General features: G+C 32.6%; 2 protein-coding genes across 3 annotated transcripts in view; one reads left to right on the forward strand and one right to left on the reverse strand.

The window, feature by feature from the left end:
• Positions 1-2,971, reverse strand: part of LOC130641736 (uncharacterized) — a 29,941-nt gene extending 26,970 nt beyond the window's left edge. The window contains exons 1-2 of one of the 2 annotated variants that reach the window (XM_057448676.1): positions 2,708-2,971; positions 1,885-1,994 (exon numbers count right to left, since the gene is read on the reverse strand). In XM_057448676.1, coding sequence (XP_057304659.1) covers positions 1,885-1,994; positions 2,708-2,771 — 174 coding nt within the window. In that variant the 5' untranslated portion in view covers positions 2,772-2,971. Of the gene's footprint in view, positions 1-1,884; positions 1,995-2,707 lie in introns of those variants that run through there. The other variant, XM_057448677.1, reaches the window with a different exon arrangement.
• Positions 2,972-3,234: 263 nt separating this feature from the next.
• LOC130642310 (uncharacterized) lies at positions 3,235-20,082 on the forward strand. The gene is made up of 4 exons (XM_057449399.1): positions 3,235-3,399; positions 3,435-3,461; positions 18,541-18,688; positions 18,813-20,082. The coding sequence occupies exons 1-4, from the start codon at positions 3,235-3,237 to the stop codon at positions 18,986-18,988; spliced, it is 516 nt and encodes a 171-aa protein (XP_057305382.1). The 3' UTR covers positions 18,989-20,082.
• Positions 20,083-22,517: the final 2,435 nt, after the last annotated feature.

Consider the following 22,517-nt stretch of genomic DNA (forward strand, 5'->3'; position numbering starts at 1 on the left):
AAACTCAAGTTATACGGATTTATATTGTGAAATTTAATTTACGTGGTTATAAAACCAGAACAAAACAATGCCATCTCAACGAAAACATCATGAATTTTCAACAATTGAAGATTTTATTAGAGATAGAGGCTATCCTGAAAATATCGGCAAAGGAGAAAAGTCTAACTTCGGGAAAGGTACGTATTTACAAACATATTTTTTTATATATTTTTTGGTGTATTCTTTTCGTAATTATTTTTATATAAAACGACGGTCTCCCTTGAGTTGACATTTATTCATGATTGTAGTTGCATGGACCTGCGAAAACAAATTTTTCAAGCAAAAATACTTCGTTAAATTTGTCTGTATCTGAAATAACTTCGCGTTTGAACAATATTTGGAAATTTCACGCAAATTAACCTTTGCATTGGACTTGAAAAGAAATTTGAAGATGAAGCGAAAATTTTCTGCCATTTAAATATACATAACTAAAAATATTCAATTCCATTTAGCTTATAAAAGATTTAGCCTGGTAAACGGACAGCTCATGTACAAAAAAGATCGCAGGTTTATTGTCGAGAAAAAGGGTCAGTTGGCAATTATAAAAGACATTCATAAAGGTAGAGCAATTATTACAATAAAATTATATAAATCGGCCATTTGTAAGCAGTGTTTATTTTTGCGTGTTTTTTATTTGTATGTATACACAAATACGGGTTTGGCTATTTTCATTTTACTTTTCCAGTATCGGAGAAAACTCGCACGCCAAAGCCCAGTCAGTGCTCATTTCACAAAAGAAAACAAATTATTCATTCAGAGCAGTTAGTCACGAACTCATACAGTTACTACATGACGGAAACCAACTACTACTCCTTTTGTTCTTGTGACCGTGATCAAATTTGTGACAGCTTAAAAAAACAAAGCTGATCCGTATTCACTGAGGAATTTAAACGCTCTCTATCGAAAATCCAACTGGAAAACTTACAATGTCATTTCTTCATGTTCAAGAGCAAGAAGACGGTTTCAACTGTGGCGTATTTGCCATTGCTTACGCAGCCGAAATTCTGGACGGGAAATCGCCCATTGAAGCTCGATTTGATGTGCAGCAGATAAGAAGCCATCTCGTTTTGTGTTTAGTGGAGAAAGAATAGCTATTCTTTCCAAAAGTACAACGAAATAATGTACCTTGAGCGAAATAAATTTCAATGGAATTATTTTTGGAATTGTTGAAATATTATCGTTTTCATTGTTAATATTATTTTTAAAGCACATTTTTAAATTTTTATACTTCTGCATGTATGTATACATACACCCAATAATAACATTGTATGAACATACACAATTTATTTGCAATTCACCGATGCATTCCTAAATCACTAGGGAATTAGAACTGCCTAAAAAAACACTAAGAAAAAATGACTGCAAATCCTAATTCACGAGGGAATTATGACTCTGGAGTCTTAATTCCCTGCTTCCTAATTCCCATGACATCGGACATAAATTAGCGTTAAGGAAAATATAAATATCTTTAACAGATAGTTTACTATCAAAATATTGGGATAAACCATTAAACAACCGTGCAGGTGTAACAATAGGTGGATTTTAAAAGATAAAAAATGAAAATAAGGTATTTTCACAATTTAAAAAGTCCAATATGAGAAGATTCAGCGGCTTCAATACAAAAAGTAATAGCTTTTGAAGAAACAGGTTCAAGCAAAAAATAGTCTTCTAGTTATAAAAAATATAATATTGAAGCCTTGTTTTTATATACTCTTGAAACAGTTTGATGCTGTTTTAATTTTAGTTGACTATTGTATTATTAAAAACTACCTTTACTTTAATAACACATTTTTTGACAAGCTTTAAACTGGGATGGCATTAACCCAACATATCATTTCAATTCACCTTTATTTCGTTGTAACGCTCAGTAAGAAGAATCGGTTTTGATAGCTTCAATATTTCATAATCTGATTTCATCACATTGTCTCCATGCTCTAAGCCATATGGGTATAGGTCTAAATAATTATTTCAGAAATATATAAAGCATTGACAGTATAGGTATTTAAGTTACTTATGCTAATAATTCTTATACCCACACCTCTAAAAAAGAGGTTCTTGTCTAAAATAGGCTTCTGTAAGAATATTAAGATAGATTTACGTTAGGGTACATTGCAAAAGTCAAAATTTTGAAAATTAAAGAAGCCTAAACGTGTTTACGAAATGAAAAATTCACGATCTATGATCGATATTTCAACAATACAAAAACTGCTGTGATAAACGCTAAAAGTGTTTGATATGACGGAGAATCCAAATATGTCAAAGTCGTAAGTAATAACATATTTAAAAGTTTTAAAAATGAATCGATATAAAATATAAATAAACCGTAAAACTTCATCCTTACTAATAATGTGGTAACTAGTTAAACAAATCACATAAAGTCACTCGAGCTAAAGGAAATTGAATTTTAGGCTCACCAACAGCTGACTTCCTTTTAACAATAAAAAATAATTATTACTTTTGTTGTTAAAATATTAAAAAAAATTAAAATGTTAAAAACAGTTAAAATTGTCAGTTTTAAAATAGAACAGAAGTTCAACTATTTGGGATTAAAGTTCAATGAAAAGAAGGTTAATGAAAGTTCATAACCAGGACATTACAGACGTACTAAGAATTTCAAGAAAAATGATTAAAAATACGTCAATAAATACCATTGTGCAGGTATACTTACCGGAAGCGCCTGCAGACTGAATATCAAAATAGGTTAAAAAAATCCAGATTAAAGCAAACATCATATGAGAACTTCACAAAACAATTCTGCCAATGAAGTAATAAAGGTCAGGGTTGAGCTTCTAACAACTTCTGTCAATGTTTACAATATTTTATACATAAATTCAAACAATGTTAAATAAAATTACCTTTACATTTAATTGAAAATTAATATCTAAGAGAAAAAAAGATAAATTAATAAACAATTAAAAAATTACAATTAAAAACGCTCACCTTTCCAAATTTTTACGTTTACTTCTCTTTAGGACAGAACGCACCTGCTTATATTTTTTACAAAAATGTTAGAAAACTAATAAATTAATTAAATTAACAAATTTAAAAAATGAACAAAAGAACAATCTCCCTTATTGCAAGGATTTCCATTGAAGGTTTTTCAACACAGCAAAATCTGTCTTATGCGTATTAAAGGATAAACATACAAATGTTTCGGATGTAACGTTTGTCATAAATAATATATAATATATAAACATGAACTCTATCTCTTACAACAATACACCAAGTTTTTCTGTGTATATGTTACTTTCACAAACGTTATGTTTCTTTACAATACACATTCTGCAAACACCTATTTACAAAGGAACTTCTCTCATGCGGAAAGATATCACAGACAAAAAGCTTCTTTGGAAAGGATGGGTGAAAAAGCTATCCATAAAATACATTGAGAAAAGACAAATTTCGTACCTCCAAATAATCATGTAGGTAATTTCTATACAAGGTCTACGCCATTTAAACTTGTCAATGTTTACAGCTGACTTAAGAGCTTAAGTTATTTGGTTAGATCCCCAACTCTTAAAATTGCTAATTGTTGCTGACGTCAGCATGGTCATTTTCTCCAATCTCGGGCCTTTTGAGAAGAAGTAGGGAGTCACTCAAAGTAGAGTTACGATTTTAACGGTCGTTATATATTTGAATATCTGCGCAGATACTTAATATCTAACGATCAACCCTGGCTTCAGAGTATCAACCTTCGCTTCAGAGTATCTGCGCAGATACTCCTTAAGGCTAAAATACACGGCAAGTTTAAACGGATGTTTAGTTGCAGGTAATACACCTGTGTACACGTTAAGATAAAATGTATAAGTTTTGTTAAATTAGCACTGGTTTTGATTAGAAACCGAAAAAATATGCTCAAATCTTTAGTTTAAACAATAGCTCATTAATCATTCTGTAAATTTTAATTGAAAAAACTTAGCAAAAGTTTAACATGTCCAAAGTTTTTATGATACATTTTAACAGATCGTTTAAACTTACCGAGTGTTTTAGCTTTTAGACGCTCCTGAAAATGAAAATATATTATACACAATTTCTGAAAAGAAAAATTCCCTAAAAACTGCTGACAGGCAAAGCAGAGCGCGTAGCTCAGCATGAATTATCATAAATTACCCGCAGCGGCATCCTACAGTATCATGCTAAAGTTGAGTAGAGAGAAAAAATTCCCTACTCAATCTACAACCGCTTGTTCGGGGCTGGTCTACTTATAATAAAGAGAAATGAGTTGTTTTATAAATGCAATGAGCAAAATTTATAGCAAAGATGTTGATAATGACCCCTGGATGCTCCATTATGTCCCGAAGCAGTTCAAGACCGTGGACATGCGTACCAAAGCCGTTGAAGAGACCCCCTTAACGTCCATGTATGACCCAAATCATCTTACGCCTGAGGACATGTGCATTAGAGCCAATATAGAGGAACCTTGTAGGCTCGAGTATGTCCTAGATCAGTTCAAGACTGAAGAAATATGTGTAAAAGCTGTTGAACTAGAACCATCAGTGCTGGAGTATGTCCCAGACCAGTTCAAGACTCAGGACATGTGTAGTATAGCTGTTGGAGTAGAACCGTGCATGCTTGAGCATGTTCCGGATCAGTTCAAGACCCAGGACATGTGTAGCATAGCTGTTGGAGCAGAACCCTGTATGCTCAAGTATGTCCCGGATCAGTTCATGACTGAAGACATATGTAGCATAGCTGTTAAAGATAACCCATGGATGCTTAAGCATGTCACCGAATTTAAATTAAACAATGTGGCTAATCGCCTTGGAGGCTATTTTAATTTATCTGTAAGTTAGCCTGGCCACATTTTTCTCCTGTAAAAACTTTAGATTTAATGTTTGTTAGAGTGAGTGAAACTCGCCCGAATATTCGGGACAAAAAGGGCTTTTCCCGATACGTGAGTAAAGACTAATAGAATTGCCCAATGAAAAATCGCGGTCAGTTTCTGGACCCAGAATTATGCTGGGTCTCCTGGCTATGAATCAGTATAAAAAAGATGTTGGTGAGATACTTATGTATCAAGGCAAAGATTTTTATATTGAAATCTGCTTAAAAGAATTTCTTGCCAGAATGATCTTTAACCGAAGCTCAGAGTAAGGCCATTTTATACAAGGTTTTGTGGTATGAATATGAAAAAGAATTCAATAGCAACAAAAATGTTATATACAGCTACTCGAAAATATACAAATATAGGATCCAAATATCTCAACTACCCCAGAACAAAATTTAAGATACTGTGTTGGTTAAAACAAGTTTACAGTAGACAAGACCAGCTTGACCACTATTTCTTATCGGCGCAGGAAAAGGAAAAAAAACAAACTATAAAACAAAAAACTAATCATAAAACAAAAAAAACAAAAAACCAACAAAATTGCTGAAGAAAGGCAAAAAAGATTATCAGTTCATTACACGACTAAAAAATGTTTATTCTTTGTCAGTTGATATTGCTGTTACTTCTTGCTCCAAAGTGTTGATTGTTATACAGAATGTCAATGACAAAAGCTGCTTTAGAAATTTTAATTTCTGATCTAATGGTATTTCTATAACTTTTTGGAGCAGGTTATGATGGACAGTCAAATCGTATTTTTCTCTTGATTCGTTATCCATAATGGTATACGATGCTCTTGAATTGCTGAGGCACTGATCTATGGGTGTGACTGACATACATTTTCATAGATAGCAACCGTTTCTTCAACTTTAACATTAATGTTACATTTGGGACAAAGATAATAGATGTCCATACCAGCAAAGTTAATACATGTGAACCTACCAGTAAAGGATTTTATATGCAAGTCAACGTTGTGTTCTTTTACATCTACGGACAAATCTTCTATATTACTTATAGATGTTATGTCAGTTGTTTTCAGAACACGTTGACGCTTGTACACATCAATGGTAAGGTTTGTGAAACATTAAGAATGATTTTCTTGTACCTTGTCTGTCAAATCCTCAAATATAGAAATTTGACCAATTCCAGTATTGTCATGAAGTATACCAGTTCGAACTTTTACCTTCCTTCCGTCACGTTCATGTTCCATAACATCCGATGAGTTATAACAGCTTCTATGTGTAAGCGGTCATACTTTGCTTATTCGGATAATGCATTTGAAATGCCGGTTACAGTTATTTTAGCAGGAATAGCAGGTGTCAATGGTAAAGTGTTGATTTTTGAGAAGTCTGTTATTAAAATATCATCATTTTGTAAACGCTGTTTTTTTATAATCACAACCTTCAGTTTCACTATCATTTATTTTTTTAAATACCTCATATCTTTGCTTGTTAAAGCAAACAACTCGTTTTGTATCGCCTGATGACGTGTGCAACTCCATGTCGAAATAATTGGAGTTACGCTTTGATGTCTTGATGGGAGATAGACGTGATATATGACCAGAAATACTGTGTTCTAAAAAACAATGCTATATCTAGTAAATAACTTATTGGGGGAAAAAGGAAAAATTTTAAACTAAGTTATTTTTGAAAAATAAAGCACTTTTCCCTCACACAATTTTTCAAATAAGTCACTTTTCCCTGACTAATTTTTAATATTTCTGTAGATAATCCCACAAGGGAATTAATTCAATTTTTGTAATTATCTAGGTATATTTTTCATGCAAAAACAACTGCGAGAAAAGTACAAAAATTCTTAGTCGGGTATAAAAAGTTAGGTAAAAGTACTAGACGGAAAAAATAATTGAGTGAAATTTCGGTCTGGATAAAATTAAGTCACTTTCCCTAACTTTTTTTTAATTGTTGCAAAAATTAGTTCGCAACATTGTAGAATTGTAAGAAAGATCAATTCCAAGATTTTTTTGGACCACAAACTTTATCAAAATTTGAAATACAAGCAGTGAAAGTGGTTACAATATTTAGGGTAACTGCATTTAGTCTGTCAATGGAGTAGTTAAGGGGCCAATGAACACAAAAAAGTTACTCACATTTTTATGTGTTTGGCTTGCTCATCATGATTCAAAATTCAGTTTTCTATGAAAATAATAATTGCATCATGGTCACTGAAAGATATGGGCAGAATTTTGTAACTGACACACATCATAGCATTAAAACTTTGAGAAATTTAAGCATGATCGAGCAACGATCCAAGGGTATGTGGGGATTGAGAAACTAATTGAACTAATTGAAGCTTTATTTCTCATAAAATCAATAAAATTTTGTTTCCTATTTGATAGTAGATTAATATTAAAATCTCCAATAATTAAACCTGGCAAATATGCATTAATAAGATAAGAAATAATGTCAATAAACGCTTGCAAAGGTTCAGAATTCTTTTTATTCATGGACTGATTTAAACAAGGGACATGCACACTGCTCACTTGGATCCCATTTAGTTGAAAAATTGTTTGTACTGAAAACGAATTATGGTGTATCATTGCTATGCTGCAAAACTTAACCTCTACATTGTGGAACAACATTTTGTGCTCCTGAAAAAAATCACAAACGTCATGAGCAGTGTCATTAGGCATCGACTCAGTCTCAACGGCACAAATTAAATCACAAGACATTAATTCTTGAAAATTAATTATATCAGTTGTGTGCTTTCTTAAAGATCGACAATTAAGAACACTTATTTTTATTTTTGGTTTGGCTAATTCAACATTGCAAATTTTAAAAAAAATCTGCTTCATGTCTTCATACTATATTCATGAATTGTATCATGGTCAATTTTGATTGCTGAAGAGCGCACTTTACCAAGAATAAACAAGTTATTCAGTGTACGAACACGAATAAGGCCAACATAAACTTGCCCTTTGTTAAAGGACTTTTGACGTGCCAGTTCAAATGAGAAAACTGCATTAGATAAAGTAAGTCCTTGTACTTTATGCACTGTATAGGCATACGATAAGGCAAGTGGAAACTGAGTGCGTTGAATTGTTGATGAATTATTACCAATTGATATATGACTTTCAATTTTAAATATAGGTACAACATGATGTTGCATGGCATAATTACATTTTTGCATACGATTTAAGCCTGCACTATTGTCATCCAATTTAACATAAATGATATTCACTTTATTGTTCACATATTTGAAATCAAACACTGCACCCATTTGACCATTAATAAGACGATCATTCAAATCAATATTGCTAGTTATTATTCGCACTCCTTTCTTCAGTTCTAAAGTCTAGAGAGTACACCAGCTTCAGAAACAGAACAATTTAAACGCTTTGTTTATTTTCGATTTAGGAACATTAGGTCTTATCAATAGCATAGACTGTAACTGATGGATAAGGCAATGCATTCATTTTCTTAATGTTAAGGGCACCCTATAAAACATTTTCTGCAACTATAAAAACCACAACTTCAGATTTTCCTCCACAACTTTACGAGTATTAAGTAAATTGATATTATCAGCATTAAGTTTTCCTACTCTGACAGAATTCAGCAAATCAATGAAATCATTATCATCTTGCTGACGCATGCATTGTGTTAGTTCACCACATACAACTTTGCCTTTGATTTTGCCTAATTGGTGGCAACTGAAGAAGATCTCCAACAACAATGACACTAAGATTAGCAAATTTAACATGAGAGCTACAACCAAATATTTCACAGAGCCGCTGGTGTATTTGCAATAGGCAATGAAGTTGGAAATTATTGAAACTTCGTCAATTATGACAGTCTGCAATTATGCATACTGAGATCGTAATAAACACTTCTTCTCACAGCTAAGTTTTGGCAAATTGTTGCTATTAATTGGTGGAATAGCAAGAGCTGAATTCACAGTAATTCCTTGTATATTAATAGCCGCTACTCCTATTGGAGATATAAGTAGTACTTTAACTTTATCTGGCGTGCAAGATGTGATACTAAGAGTTTTAGTCCAAGCATGATAAATTGTTTTAACCAGATGTGATTTTCCTCAACCAGCACCTCCTGTTATGAATAGCCTGATAGGATCAACCTTAAGATTACTTTTAGCTAATTTAAACTTATCTTTGTTGCGAGCCCATAAAAAAACATAATCAAAAATTTCGTGTTGTGCAACATTAGGGGATTTTATCATAGTGCCTATTTGATCATCTGAAAGGAAGATTCCTTGTAAAAGGATAGAAGATGGTGGCTGATGACCAAAAAGAACTTCTGGATCTATATCTTCTTCTTCTTCATTTTTAGTAGGTTCTGTTGGTTGTGAAACATTTTGTTCCTTGTTCTGCTTTAATTAATGGAAGAGTAAAACTTTCGGAGTCAGGTTGTCTGAACTGATCTAAAGGGTTTGGTTGTGCCTGTTGTTCAACATTTGTATCCACTTCAAGTTCAACATCCATTTCTTCCTCGAAATTTAAACAGAGCAGCTCAAGAGGAATTTGATCCACTTGTATACTAATATCACTATAAAGCCTGTTGTTAAGTTTCAAATAATACAAAGCTTCTTGGACTTTTGCAGGTGAAACAGCTTGAAAATATACATATAAACTGTAGACGTTTATTTATTTTTAAAAATGATTCCATTAGAACCTGCAGACCTTGGTAAAATATTGGTAGAAAATTCATTAATATTAATTGGCACATCACATATTGCTCCATGAATTTTTGGCATTTGACCTTTCGGCATAATTACTATCTTCTTAAATAACAATCGTTTTGAAATAAGGACTTTTTCGAGCCGATTAAGACTTTTAAGACAGTCGGGGGGTCATCTAAAGTCAGTTTATTATGAACAGCTTGACAAGGAATCAGATTTTTTTTTCACTTTGGATGAGCATGTGAAGCAGATATAAAGTTGACCCTCAGTACTATATACATGGGTATTGAGTAGATCAACTACTTTTGGAAAATGCTCAAATTTAAATTTCTGAACTGATCTTTCATACAAGGAACGGTTACATATCACACAAACCAGTGTCCCAAAAATACTTTCGATCTTTTTTCTATGCAACAACTTTTGTGAGTTTCACGATACTTCCTTTTTCTGGACGTGCTAGGTTACTTACTAATTTCTTTATGTTTACTTGATTTATGATTTATAAGCACAACTCTTTTGCTTTCTCCAGAAATATCATTTGTGATGTTGATATACTGAACTTCATATGTTACAATAGTCTTATTTAAACCTAAGTAGGTATGCCTGATATAAGATGCGACTGAAGGATAGTTACTGAATTTTAGAATGACAGCAGTACCATCGTATCGTATAGGCACATCAGTATGACTACGGCTGTGTGAATCAACAATGTTAACAAAACGTTGCAATTTAAAATTGAAAAACAATAGCCTTCACAAATAAAAATTTTCCCAATGTGAGGGGAATTAAGCATTAAATTATCAATTAAGTGGGGTAGGCAATTTGAACCTGTGTGCAGAAATTCGAAAACATTGTCAGTGAAAAGAAAATTGACGCTTATATGCTCTACTGTTAATTGACGTGGTAGTTCAGGGCAAGATAAAAATCCTGTGCTACCAGTGCTTCTATTAAGTATGTCACCTTCCTCAATTACGCCCTTACTACGTTTATTGGCAAGCAAAATTTTTGACGTTGGACAGTTGTTGATGTCATAAGTTTAAAAAGCACCTGCGTCAAAAAAGTTTGTAAATTGCAATGTAAGTGGGCAATGTGAATGTTGGCTAGAACAAAAACATTGCAATAACAAAATAATAAACAACAAAAACATTGTACCTAGCTTTAGTTAGCAGCGATTTCATGGAGAAATAGAAGAAACAAACTAGAGCAGTCCAAAAAAATTAACACAGCTAGCTAGTTACCTGATTTTTTATTACTTTATTTGAACTCTCCACGTGATTGCTTTGCTTGACGTGATAATTTGCATGTTTGCGTGGCTTGTCTACTCTTTCCAAAGAAAAGAATTGATCTACTTATTAAAAAGTTAGTAGGGTTAGTGTGTCCAGAAGTTTTCGCTGATGCGATGGGGCAAAACATTTTAACCGACTCCATTCTGATGAAGGTATTTGCACGCAATAGATTAGGAAATAGCTTGTGCATAACGGGACATGGTGAATTCAAGAACTGGGTTTCTCTCAGTTAATAATACTGAACCACACAATTTAACTTAACACTGAACAGTGTGAAAAATTTCCTAATTATTTTTTGTCTAGATGAGGCTTCAGCTTACGTACATGCCACCAGTCCAAAAAAAGTGTCAAGAAGTTGAATATTTTAACTGCGAGCTGCAAACCAAATTCACAAATCATAAAGCTGTGTCATATAAATGGGATCTGCATACAGCTTTCCAAAATGCAAAAAGAAAAAAAAATCTCCGATCAAGCTGAGTAATGTAAAACCTAAAGCCAATTTTAAAAATAATAACTTGCAAGACATAAAAATCAACGAAAAGACACGGTTAGATATTTTATGAAAAGCTGATTTCAATCACAAAGAAGCACATTACAATGTGGCTGAGATGTTAACACTAGACCCGATAAAAAAGAATGGATACGAAAACAAAATAATCCGTGTTGCCAGCTTTGTATCCATTGACGGTTACCCAACAACTACTACTGATACAACCAGCAAAGTTTCTGGAATTAAAAAATTGATGATGTCAAAATCAGTGGTTCGTAAAAGTTTCTGAACATATCAATCAAAGAATACGATTCTTTGTTCAATAAGCTTCATAGTTGTTGGTTCAGGTGCAACAAAATTAACCCCTGGTGTTTTGCAAAATTGCACTGTTTCACAAAATACAACAACAAGCTCCGCGGCTTTAAGATTTCCGTCATTAGCCTAAAAGATTTTGAAATTTAAAGTAGACCTTGAAAAAGAAGAATTATGGGGTAAACAAATCATTGAGTATCACGATTCTTAACTATTTTTTTAACTAACCTGCAATGTTAAAATACAACTCAATAAATAAAAAATAAAAATTTAGATAGCTATATGAAGTATTCTAAAATAACAGTTAAAACTTTAACTGGATATTTTTAAAAGTGCTCAGGAAAATTCTGGAAATTCCAGAATACAAATCTTGCTATGTAAAAACTTGACGATTCGAAAATAATAACTTCTGAACGAGCTCAATTTGAATGATGAAGTAGTTCATTGTTTATTAATTCAGCAATAAATACATATTAGCATTTCAGTATTTAGGCCTTCAAAATTTACTCTCTTGTTAAAAATTTTTTGAAAATGGTGATGGTGCATGGTTTGATAACAGCTGATCTGAAAAAGAAAGTACGTTTTCAAAATAAGAAACATGAATACAATTTAACCATAAACTGCATCTAAACCAGGTTGTTTAAATATTGTATCTTTTTTTACCTTTCTTTGCCTCTTTGATTTAAAAGGGGAATTTAATACAAAGATACAAATCCATGCGATGTGATGCACAGGTATATTTCGTGAGAATCAAGTCATTTCTAAGAAATCTTAGAAAAATATTTTGTGATACTTTGGGTTAATCTTAAAAAGGATTTTCAAGCAAATTAGGCACAAGGAGAACTGATAATTAGCCAGTAACAGAATAGTTAGCCGTTTTCAATGGCGCCATAGCTTGGTGGTTATAACTCTGGAACTTTGTGCGGGAGAATGGGGTTCGATTCCCCTTGGCGGTAATTCAATATTATGCTACCATATCCCCGGACTAGGACTCCCTATCTAAGCTATGAGCTTTCCTGGAAATAATAGACAGGATTTGCAAGGCTAGCCATATAAAATATACAGACATTCTATTTATCTATGTAGAATAATTATATATACGGTGCGCACAGTAAAATTAGCCGCTTATACAGCTACTTATACGATATATACCTTTTTACTTAGATTTTCAAACCAAGAAAAAGAACAAGAAACGATTTTGCAAAAAATATATAATTTTACTGTAGCTAGCAGTACATATGTCGTCTATATTATTAAACAACAAAACTATTCTAATTTCAATAAAAAACATGGAAAAGACGCAGTTAGCTGTAAAGAAAACAAAGAAGCTTTTAACAGCTGATTATACTAGGCGTAGCATCTAATTATCCTGCATCGACTAACTATATATTGTTACAGGTTAATTATCAGTTCACCGACTGCTCAGTGCAAGCAACAATAAACTTTTGTCACGTTTCAACGAATCTTCTGCAAAAAATATAAAAAAATCCTGTGCGAATATATCTATCTTTTTATCCAATTGAAGTAGTCCTACAAAGTGTCATTTGGAAGTTATTTTTAGCGCCCCTTTTTTCCCATAAGAACAGGATTTGAGTGTCCAGTCATGAAAGACCTACGCAAGACAGGATAAAGGTTTTTTGTTGCTTGCTCTTTAAGAAAAAAAGGCACTCTAATCAAAGCACTATTTTGTGTAGCTAGCTCCATAGCTAGCTAGCAAGTAAGTAATTTCATGAAAGGGTATGTCAGCACCAATCAAAATGAGATCAAGTCAGCACAAAAAATTGAGATAGCTAGCTAGCTAGCACACCTTTCTCACTTAGCTATATATAAAATAATTCTTACCTGATAAAATAAATTTAAAAAAAAGTGCTTAGCTCCCCATCAATAAAGCTACTACGACCAAACCAAAAAGACCAGCAAGGGACGATCAACAAAATGTAAGCACTTTTAGACATGGCCGCGCACGGAATGTTCTAGCCACACGAAGAGTACACTCTCTGTTCAGATTGGTCATTTAATTGACAGAGATTAAAATAAAGCATCTTCGTTGGCTTTCGCAAAAATGGAATTTTCCGAACGTTTAGCCTGGACAAAAACTTAACACCGCCCGGGCTTTGTGCTGTCTCTTTTTCTCTCTATCTCCCATCAGGCGATTTTAAAGATTCCACCCCGCATAGCGGCGACGGAAATCAAAATACCGTAAAGAAATAAAAATAAAATGTTCAATAAATTCAGGAAATGCATATATTTCAATAATATTTACAATAACTAAACAAGAAAAACAAGAGACATTGTATGTGGAATAATAACAAAAACATCTAAAAGTTGATATTACGAGTCAGAAAACATCACACATCAGTCTTAGTCAAAAACCTTGCGGCGTCAATTACATAAAAGGCATAAATTAGATACGTAATATCATGATTCAACTTAAAGGTAGATAACAGACATTGGGCATGGGCAATTTTGAAAAAACATTAAATGAAATATAAAGTTAAAGGGGAACTCCAGTAAGAATCACTTTTTTCTTTTTTGTTTTATACGTACTCAGAAAAGCATAAGAAATCAAAAAAAAACTTTCAGTTGTTTTCCTCATTTAAAATTGTTGTACTAGCCTTCGCATATTCAATTTTTTTGTCATAAAAAAAACAGACAGGCGCGATTTTATTTAGGCCTGGACCCGATTATTAATAATGACATCACATCTTAAGCGAGAGCAGACAACGTTAAGACCTACAGCTTACATTTAATTCGCTTTTTGTATGTAATTTACGTTTAAATCTTTCTCGTTTGAAGCTCTGCTTTTCGATATATCAATCATCGGAGAAGTGAAAAAAAGTCAGTTTTCACAGAATCCCGAATGTTAAAAAGAAAGAACTCAGACAAAAATAGCTAGTTAAACAAAATACGTCGTGCATGTGATCTATCAAGCGATCAAAGTTTTTATATTTATTTGTCGCACTTTTCGGATAGTTCTTTTAGAAGAGATCTCTACGATAATAAGATATTAAATACTGGGCCTTTGGCGGCTCATTCAACCCCCCTGCCATAACTTTTGATTATAATTTTCTTTCCAGAAAGCTACGCGTATATAAGACATTTTATTTTGATTCCATCATATGTTTTTCAAGGTAAAATAATTTTTTTACAAATTTATTTATTTCTGCATATACCTAATTTAATCCATATTTTGAAGTTTTGATGACAAATATAGATGAACCATGTGAAACATACACGTATATAATCACACATAATAACACGTTTTTTGTGATTGCTTGTATAACTATGTATGAACTGTGTCATGGTCTTTCTAACTTAATCTTTTTTTTTTCTATTTAAAATTTTTAATTCAGATGTCACTGCAGACACTATGTCAGAGATATTTGCAGAAGATGATTCCCAATAATTGTATTCTGAATGTGGCATGACACAAGTCCACAAAGACACAAATGCAATCCTATTGTCTTATGAGATGATTGATTAAATTAATTTCAATCTGCCAGACCTTGTGGCTATCCAGTTCACACACAATATTTCAGCACAATTTTATATATAATAATTTCCGCATACATTTCGTGTAACAAATTGTGCAAATTTTTTTTGGACAATTTTATAGATAATTTTAGTCTGGTATTTAGTTCCAAAATTTCGAATTTAGTCTTTTCAAAACATTAACATTTTTTCAGATGAACACTAGAGATGTTATTATGCAAGGAATCATTTTTCATGACGTAATGGCAAAACGTACTGTAGCTCTTGACCAGCTGCGGAAGGGTTTATGTATGCTTTGTGTTTTAAACTTAATAGAAAATAATAGTGGTTTGTTTGAGCCTTTATTTGTCTACCATCCAGAATTAATAACAGTTGATACTGTCTTGGATATCATACAGATTCAGGAAGATTCAAAACAAAATCATCCAGTTATTGATACTTTTTTCAGAACATTCGTAAGAACTAATAACCAGGAGCAGTTAGAACGATTATTAATGTATTGTACCGAGTGTCGGTTTGTTCCAATGCGTCCGATTAATGTTAAATATGAAGAAGATGAGGGATTTTTTGTATCTGTTTATTTTGTCTAACAATCCCCACGGTCTACACATCACAAGAAGAATTTAACACAAGTTTTAACTCAATATCACACCTAGTGGTAAAGCTGTCAGTAGTGTATAATTTTAAAGAGTTGGCCTGTATTTTTATCAGGCATTTCTGTGCTCAAAATAAGAGTTTTTATTCTGAATATTTTATGAAAATAAAGCAGTAAAAAAAACTTTAAAAATAATGCAAACTTATTTTTAGTACAATTTTAGACCCAAAACTTATTTTGTTTTTTCAGAAAATTTGCTTCTGTCTAGGCTGAGTTATTTCGAATGTTGTAGCGATTATTCAAAACTCAATTCTAAAAATTGATTATTAATTCCTAGTTTTTTCATGTTTTTTTACTGTGTTCACAATAAGAGAAATAATCACTGCTGCAGTGGTATTTTTAAACATCGCTTCAAACTAATGTTTAAGTGCTAATTTGCTCTTATTCCATATACCTTGTTATTTTGTTACCATTATGTTGTTTTGATTTTTCATTTTTCGACCGACGGTCTTTTGACCAACACCGTTTTTTTGGTATCAGATTTTCAGTGCTCCTTTTGTGTTATTTTGAGAGTTGCCTTGTACATATATAATAGTTGCACATATTTTTGCCTTAAAAGCTATTACGAGTCTTGTTCAATTAGTTTTATGACAAAGGTTGTTTTATATTCCTATAGGCTATAGGTTAATGCATATTATCACGTTTTTAGTTTCGCTTGGTGCTTTTATATTCATTAGCACTAATAGTTACGAATGTACTTTTATATCCATCAAAATAGTTCTTTTATTGTGTTAGCGTCCTGAGTGATATTATTTGTGTTAAATAACGTGTTCTACACTTCGTTTAGAGTGACAAACTATTAAAATTCTACAAAACTGCATTGAAAAAATATTTTTGCATGCCAAATGTTTTTCACACATCATTTGCATCTAATATTTAAGTAAATTTGTATGGTGCGAAAATTATTAAGGAATGAGATTTTGCCTTTAGTAGATTCTTTGCAGCCATGTTTGTAAAGAAGGATACAAAGAGGAAAGATGCTTATCATGTAATAATTCCCTTACATCTACAATGACATGTATTAAATGGCAAGATTATTTTAAATGGCAAGGTTTATTTATTAGAAAGTTTTCTCTGAAAATGAAGTAAATTTTCCCGCCTTTATAATCGATGGTTAAAGGTATACCCCCTTTAAGTCAACCAAGAATAAAAAAATTGCTCAGCACCTGTGTATGGAGGCATAAGATATTGTTAATCTATATAAAATTATTTTTCAGTGATACAAAATATGCTTTAAAACTGGAATTAATTCCGGGTAACACCGTTTTTAAGCCTAATTCGCCCATACTACATTGCTTACTCGCAAAAATTAATGTTGTGAAGTTTCTTAACAAAACGTGTAGATCATGGACGTATGTAAAAAAAGTTAGATAGATCGGAAAATATGATGTTAGTTTTATTCTATCCTTCCATCGAAAAAGACAAGGAATTTTCGTAACCTGTAATTTAGCACTGATGGATTATACTACATATAAATTGGTTTCAGATGACCTTCCAGTTGAAAACTCCAGAATATGATTACCCCGTTGAAATCTATATACAGTTTATGACGTCATGTGTGAGGAATAAAATTTTAAACTATACCTGAATGATTCTATATAACCACAACTAGTAAAACGAACACTTTCCACCACGGATACCTTATAACTCAGAATAATATTAGCCAACAAAATGCAAACACACTTATTGTTCCAAGGCTTATCTTACATCATCCGATTTCGATCTAGCAAGAGTTTTTTCAAAAAAAAATAATTTTTTTGTGTCCTGGAATGAAGTAGACGCGAAAGTTTGAGTCGCAAAAATATGCACACAAAAAAGTTATAATGCGAAAATTTGCGATTTTTTTCTGCTTGTAATGAAATTTGTTGGTACATTGTATTGACCAATGAATAAAATTAACAGACCAGATTTGAGACACCATATTTGTTTTACAGATGAATAAATTTAAATTTTGCATATGAACAAACGTTCCTTGAATATGCATGATAATTCTTGAATATGAACCATAATTCCTTACATATAATAAATGTTCCTTGAATATGAATAAAATTCCTTGCATATGAATGAATGTTCCTTGAATATGAACCTTATTGAATTTTGTACCATTTGAACAACCATAACTGTCTTGTTTTGTAGGTAGCTAGCTAATATGGCTAATATGTAGTGGTAAGCTGAAACTAATAACCGAAATTAAATAGTTGAAATACTGGTACTAGACTATTGCAAAGGCAATGTTTATTTGAATCATGTAAAATGATTAGGATGCCCTTTTGTGCACAAACTTACTGCCTAATATGATCTTTGATGTTCCCGACAAATGGAAATTGAAAAATAAACTAAATCTATTTTTTATACAATTCTGTTTACATTTTCTTTCAAAAAGCACAAAGTCAGTGATAAATTTATACTTTTTTGAATAATAAAAGCCAAATTACCAATTGCTATATTTTTGTATAGAATTGATTTTTCCTTTTCGTTTACATCAGTCATTAGTAAATATATTACTTTTATTCCTTCAGTTAAAGTATCTAAAACAAAACTTAATTAAAAAATAATTATTTGAGGAAAACATCTTTTGGCAAGCATAAATATAAAACAATAAAGTAATTTTTAGTTTTCAGTCATCAAGCTAACCAAGAGCCACCAAAAATAATTAAGGGAAACTAATTTAAGTGATAATCGTTTAAAGGTATGTTTCGATTGCTACCAATAATGTATTTTTTGCAATTTATACTTAGTTCTTGTTTTTTGTTTAAATGTGTGGTGTCATATAACTTTTATTCTGTAGATATGTGTACATTGCGGGGAAAAAAGTGGCAACAGAAAAAGAGTTTGTCCTTGTGGAAATATATTTGATATACGCAAAAAGACGCTGCAAGAGCGCATTCATTCAGGCCAAACAAGTCTATGCACAGAGAGATATTTTTCATTCCAAAGTAAGTATATCAAGTTTATTACGGTTATCAGTTGGCTTTAAATTCTTTGTTTTAAGTACGTATTGTTTAAGAACGGGTCTAACTTAGTGTGCTCCTTTACCAGTTTGTCTTGTTCTGTAGTTAGAACAAGAATTTTGTATGCTGACAGAAACTTCTTTGATGATTGGCATGAAAGAAAAGCATTACTGGGACAGCTTTGTAATTTATGCTAAAAAAAGGGAACGAAATATGATGTTGGACACACTTGCAACACCTGGGTTTTCGGCTGAATTTTTTGGAGAAAAAGGAAATCGCACTTAAGCAGGAGAAATGATTTTGCGTGTTATGCAAGATGGGTTTGAAGGTAAACAACTGTTTCACAATTCTATGTATATAATGCTCGTGCTGATGTTGGGAAATCAATTGTGCAAGCATTATCTTTTAGTTCATTATATAACACCGGATATTTCTCCGTGTGTGATAGTTTGTGGTTATAATGAGGTTTTACGCCCATAAAAAAATAACAGAAGCACTTTTTTAGGATATTGTTTGTAAAAAAATACATTTGTTCATTCATGGAACACTTGGTAAATGAAACAAACTGTAAGGACGGTTTCTAAAAAAATGTGTAACCTGCAACGCTAGTTTGGATGTCAACTTTCCATTGTTCAATTTGTTTTGGATTATAAGTAATTTTTAGAGGTTTTAGAGTATTTTGTAGATTATTTCACATTGTTGCTATTTCTGTTTCAGTCTAAAAAATTAAAATAAAAGCAAAATAGTAAACATTTTCAATTATAAATGACAACACAAATGAGGCATGATAAATATATATAACATCAAGATTATCACCTTCAGGTACCGCTTTTTAAGGTCATGAGTCCACGTTGAAATTTTTCTTTTGTTCCACGCCATTGTCATTTCTGTGATTGTTTCCTCCCGATCTTCAAATATAACAAACATCTTCTGGTCAAACGTATTGTGAATTAAATATATTCACTTAATAAAATGAAACCTACGTTCAGGAGTTTGGGATTTTGTTGTGTTTCCACAATTTGACAAAATATTAAAAATTTGCTTAGTGTCTTCACCAGTTGACTTTTTAGCTCCCTTTATACACTCTCCACCCTAGAGCACCTACAAATATATTAAAGTCTATTTATATTTATACAACAACTGAGAGAATTTCACGACTTAGACTATTAGTTTGTATAAGGTAATTTTGGTAATATTCTTCTTACAAAATTTAAAAAGTTATTTGAACCTGACAGTCCGATGCAAGCTGGAGTCACTTTTGAAGCAATAGCGTGTTCACGAGATGTAACAAACTTCCAAAATTTGCACATGACATCAGTGAAACAATACTGCAATGAATTGTAATTCTTTAATAAGTACATTGGATAGCCAAAGAGCTTTCCTTGAAATATATTTAAAACTTTTTGCCAATCCTGTGTCGACATGTACTGAGCACAATTCCAGTTTCTTCTACAGAGTTCGTTTTGAGTTGCTTGCTGCAGACCATATTCCACCACACCTTTTATCCACTTCAACCTAGAAATGTTAATTTTTCCATTTTAAGCTACTTTCTGAGACCAAAATAGTAAAAAAAAACATTTGTTTTACAACTAAGCTATTGGGTTGTGTATATTCAGAAAATAAATAAAATTAAACATGGCGAAACGTGCCTTACCTTTATCATACATCTTTCGGTACCATATACTTGTTGGAATTATTGATCAACTTCACTATTTGTCTTGAAAAATGTTCCATTGTAATACGTTGAGCGCTTGAGCCTAAATATATTTACATAGAAGTTTTAAAGATATTTCCAATGGAATTTTTATTAAATGACAAGTGCCAATATAGCATTTTAAGGAACGTACCTTCCTGAGAATTTAAATCGATATAATTTAATGTTTCCATCAATATGGCAGCTATGCTGGAAAGCTTCACATGATGGACATTCAAATGGATTTTGCATCTGGCAAGAACTATGTTCAAACATCCAGTAATTCCACTCTTTGAAGACTGAGAAAAGAAATTGTGATGTATCTTACCATTCTAAATAATTAAGCATAAAAAGAAGTTTTTTATTTAAATTTTATAGCTTTATCTGTTGTTTTTTTGTTTTTTGTATTTTTTTGCCATTGATTAACCAATTCTGAACGAAGGTTTTGTCATGTTTAACCTTTATGTGCAACCTGTTTTTTTTAAAAAAAACAACAACAACAAGATGATTAAAAAAACAAATCAGTAGATAGCAATGCAACTGTTTCAGGTCATTATATTAATATTGCACTGGATACCCAGCAGGAGTAGCTAACGTCCACCGTCATAGGTGTGTTTGTGGTTGGTAAGATTGAGGATAACTTTCACAAGTTAAAAAGGATTTGACGGAGATCATATATCAAGGTCATTATATAGAAAGATCAACTTACTCTACCATTTTTGTTAGATATATGCGACAATGACAAAAGAAATTATTTAGTAAGCTTCCAGGCATTATTTCTCTAAATGCATTCCATGTTTGAAAACATATTCCGAAATAAGAATGTTAATGTTTACTGCACTTTCTGGCCAGTAATTAGATTTGGGCCTCGTTGGATCTATTTTGGTAAACAATTTCACCAATACTTGTACTGAAAATTGGAACGTCTGATGACACAGTCACTTCCTTACTGTACATATTCATTGGTGCAGGTAAATAGGATTAGGTCATGCCACTGAATTTGTTCTGTTCGCCATCAAAAATCGTTCAAGAGAATTATATCGGCTTCATTGGCACCAAGCCATGCAAATTTTGTTGACGAAGGATTACATTTCGTACGAAAAAACAACTTCTTTAATGGCTCCAGCAGGAACGTTTTCCCAGTGTCAGCTGGTCCACTAAGAAGGATGTTTCTGTGCTTGCCTCTACCATGTTCCAGTAGATGTCGTACTGCAACTACAAAGACGCACGAATGTACGTTGTTGTTTCTCAAGACATCGAGGGGTTATTCTTTTTTGCTTTGCTTTATTTGCATTCGAATTATCGTCTCTCTGCGAAGAAAAAGAAGAAAAAGAAAAAGAAGAAACGTCTTCATTGTTGCTTCTTTTTTTGTTGGCGTCGATACATTTCTTGGTTTTTTGTTGGTCCCACCATGTCCAGCGGTGGGTGTTCTGCGATATGGTGCACGTCTGTGTCTTCTTTGGTGATATATCTGTAAGCTGCGAGATAGTAGTTGTGACTATCCTGAAAATGTATGACCGAGCCATATTTGTTCTCTATGATTTCCTTTGTAGGTTTCCATCGTTGCGGTGCTTTTAGTTTTACGCTCGCATGGTAATGACAACCGTCCTCTTCGTGCATTTCGTTGCAACAGACATAGTAATCGACAATCAAAATGCTCTTCCCAATTTGAAACGCTTTCGCGCAGGCGGATCCAAATGATTCCGGGGTAAGGAATTTGGCCACATCGGCTTGACTGTAGGTGATTAGGTATGTGCGACGAGGATTGTTTAAATTATGCATTTTTGACAATTACCTACGGAAGGTACAAACTGCTTATTTAGAATAATCTTGAGTCTATCAGATAGGTGGAAGAACGAGCCGCCAAGACCTTTATTTGGCCACTGAGTGACACTTTGCTTGATGCGATAAACCTAGGAGCGGAAGCCAGTAATGCATACTCAAGAATATTATTGATGCCTGCTAAAAAAAGGATAATGGATAGTGTACAGCCCGCAAAAACTCCCTGCGAATGTATATGCCAATTACTTGGTGCAAGCGTAGAGAATGATTTGCTGTAGACGCCAATGTAATAATTTCGATAAAAGAAATCCACTGTGGAGGGACACCATGGCGCTTCAG

This window comes from Hydractinia symbiolongicarpus, chromosome 4 (genome assembly GCF_029227915.1).
Source record: "Hydractinia symbiolongicarpus strain clone_291-10 chromosome 4, HSymV2.1, whole genome shotgun sequence".
NCBI lineage: Eukaryota > Metazoa > Cnidaria > Hydrozoa > Anthoathecata > Hydractiniidae > Hydractinia > Hydractinia symbiolongicarpus.

What these genes read in the sequence shown, in the direction of transcription:
- LOC130642310 (XM_057449399.1), top strand. Translation starts at nt 3,235, where the DNA reads ATGAACTCTATCTCTTACAACAATACACCAAGTTTTTCTGTGTATATG. An exon ending in TCGTACCTCCAAATAATCAT is followed by an intron (nt 3,462 to 18,540) that starts GTAGGTAATTTC and finishes TTTATTCTGTAG; the next exon opens with ATATGTGTACATTGCGGGGA. An exon ending in GAGATATTTTTCATTCCAAA is followed by an intron (nt 18,689 to 18,812) that starts GTAAGTATATCA and finishes TTCTGTAGTTAG; the next exon opens with AACAAGAATTTTGTATGCTG.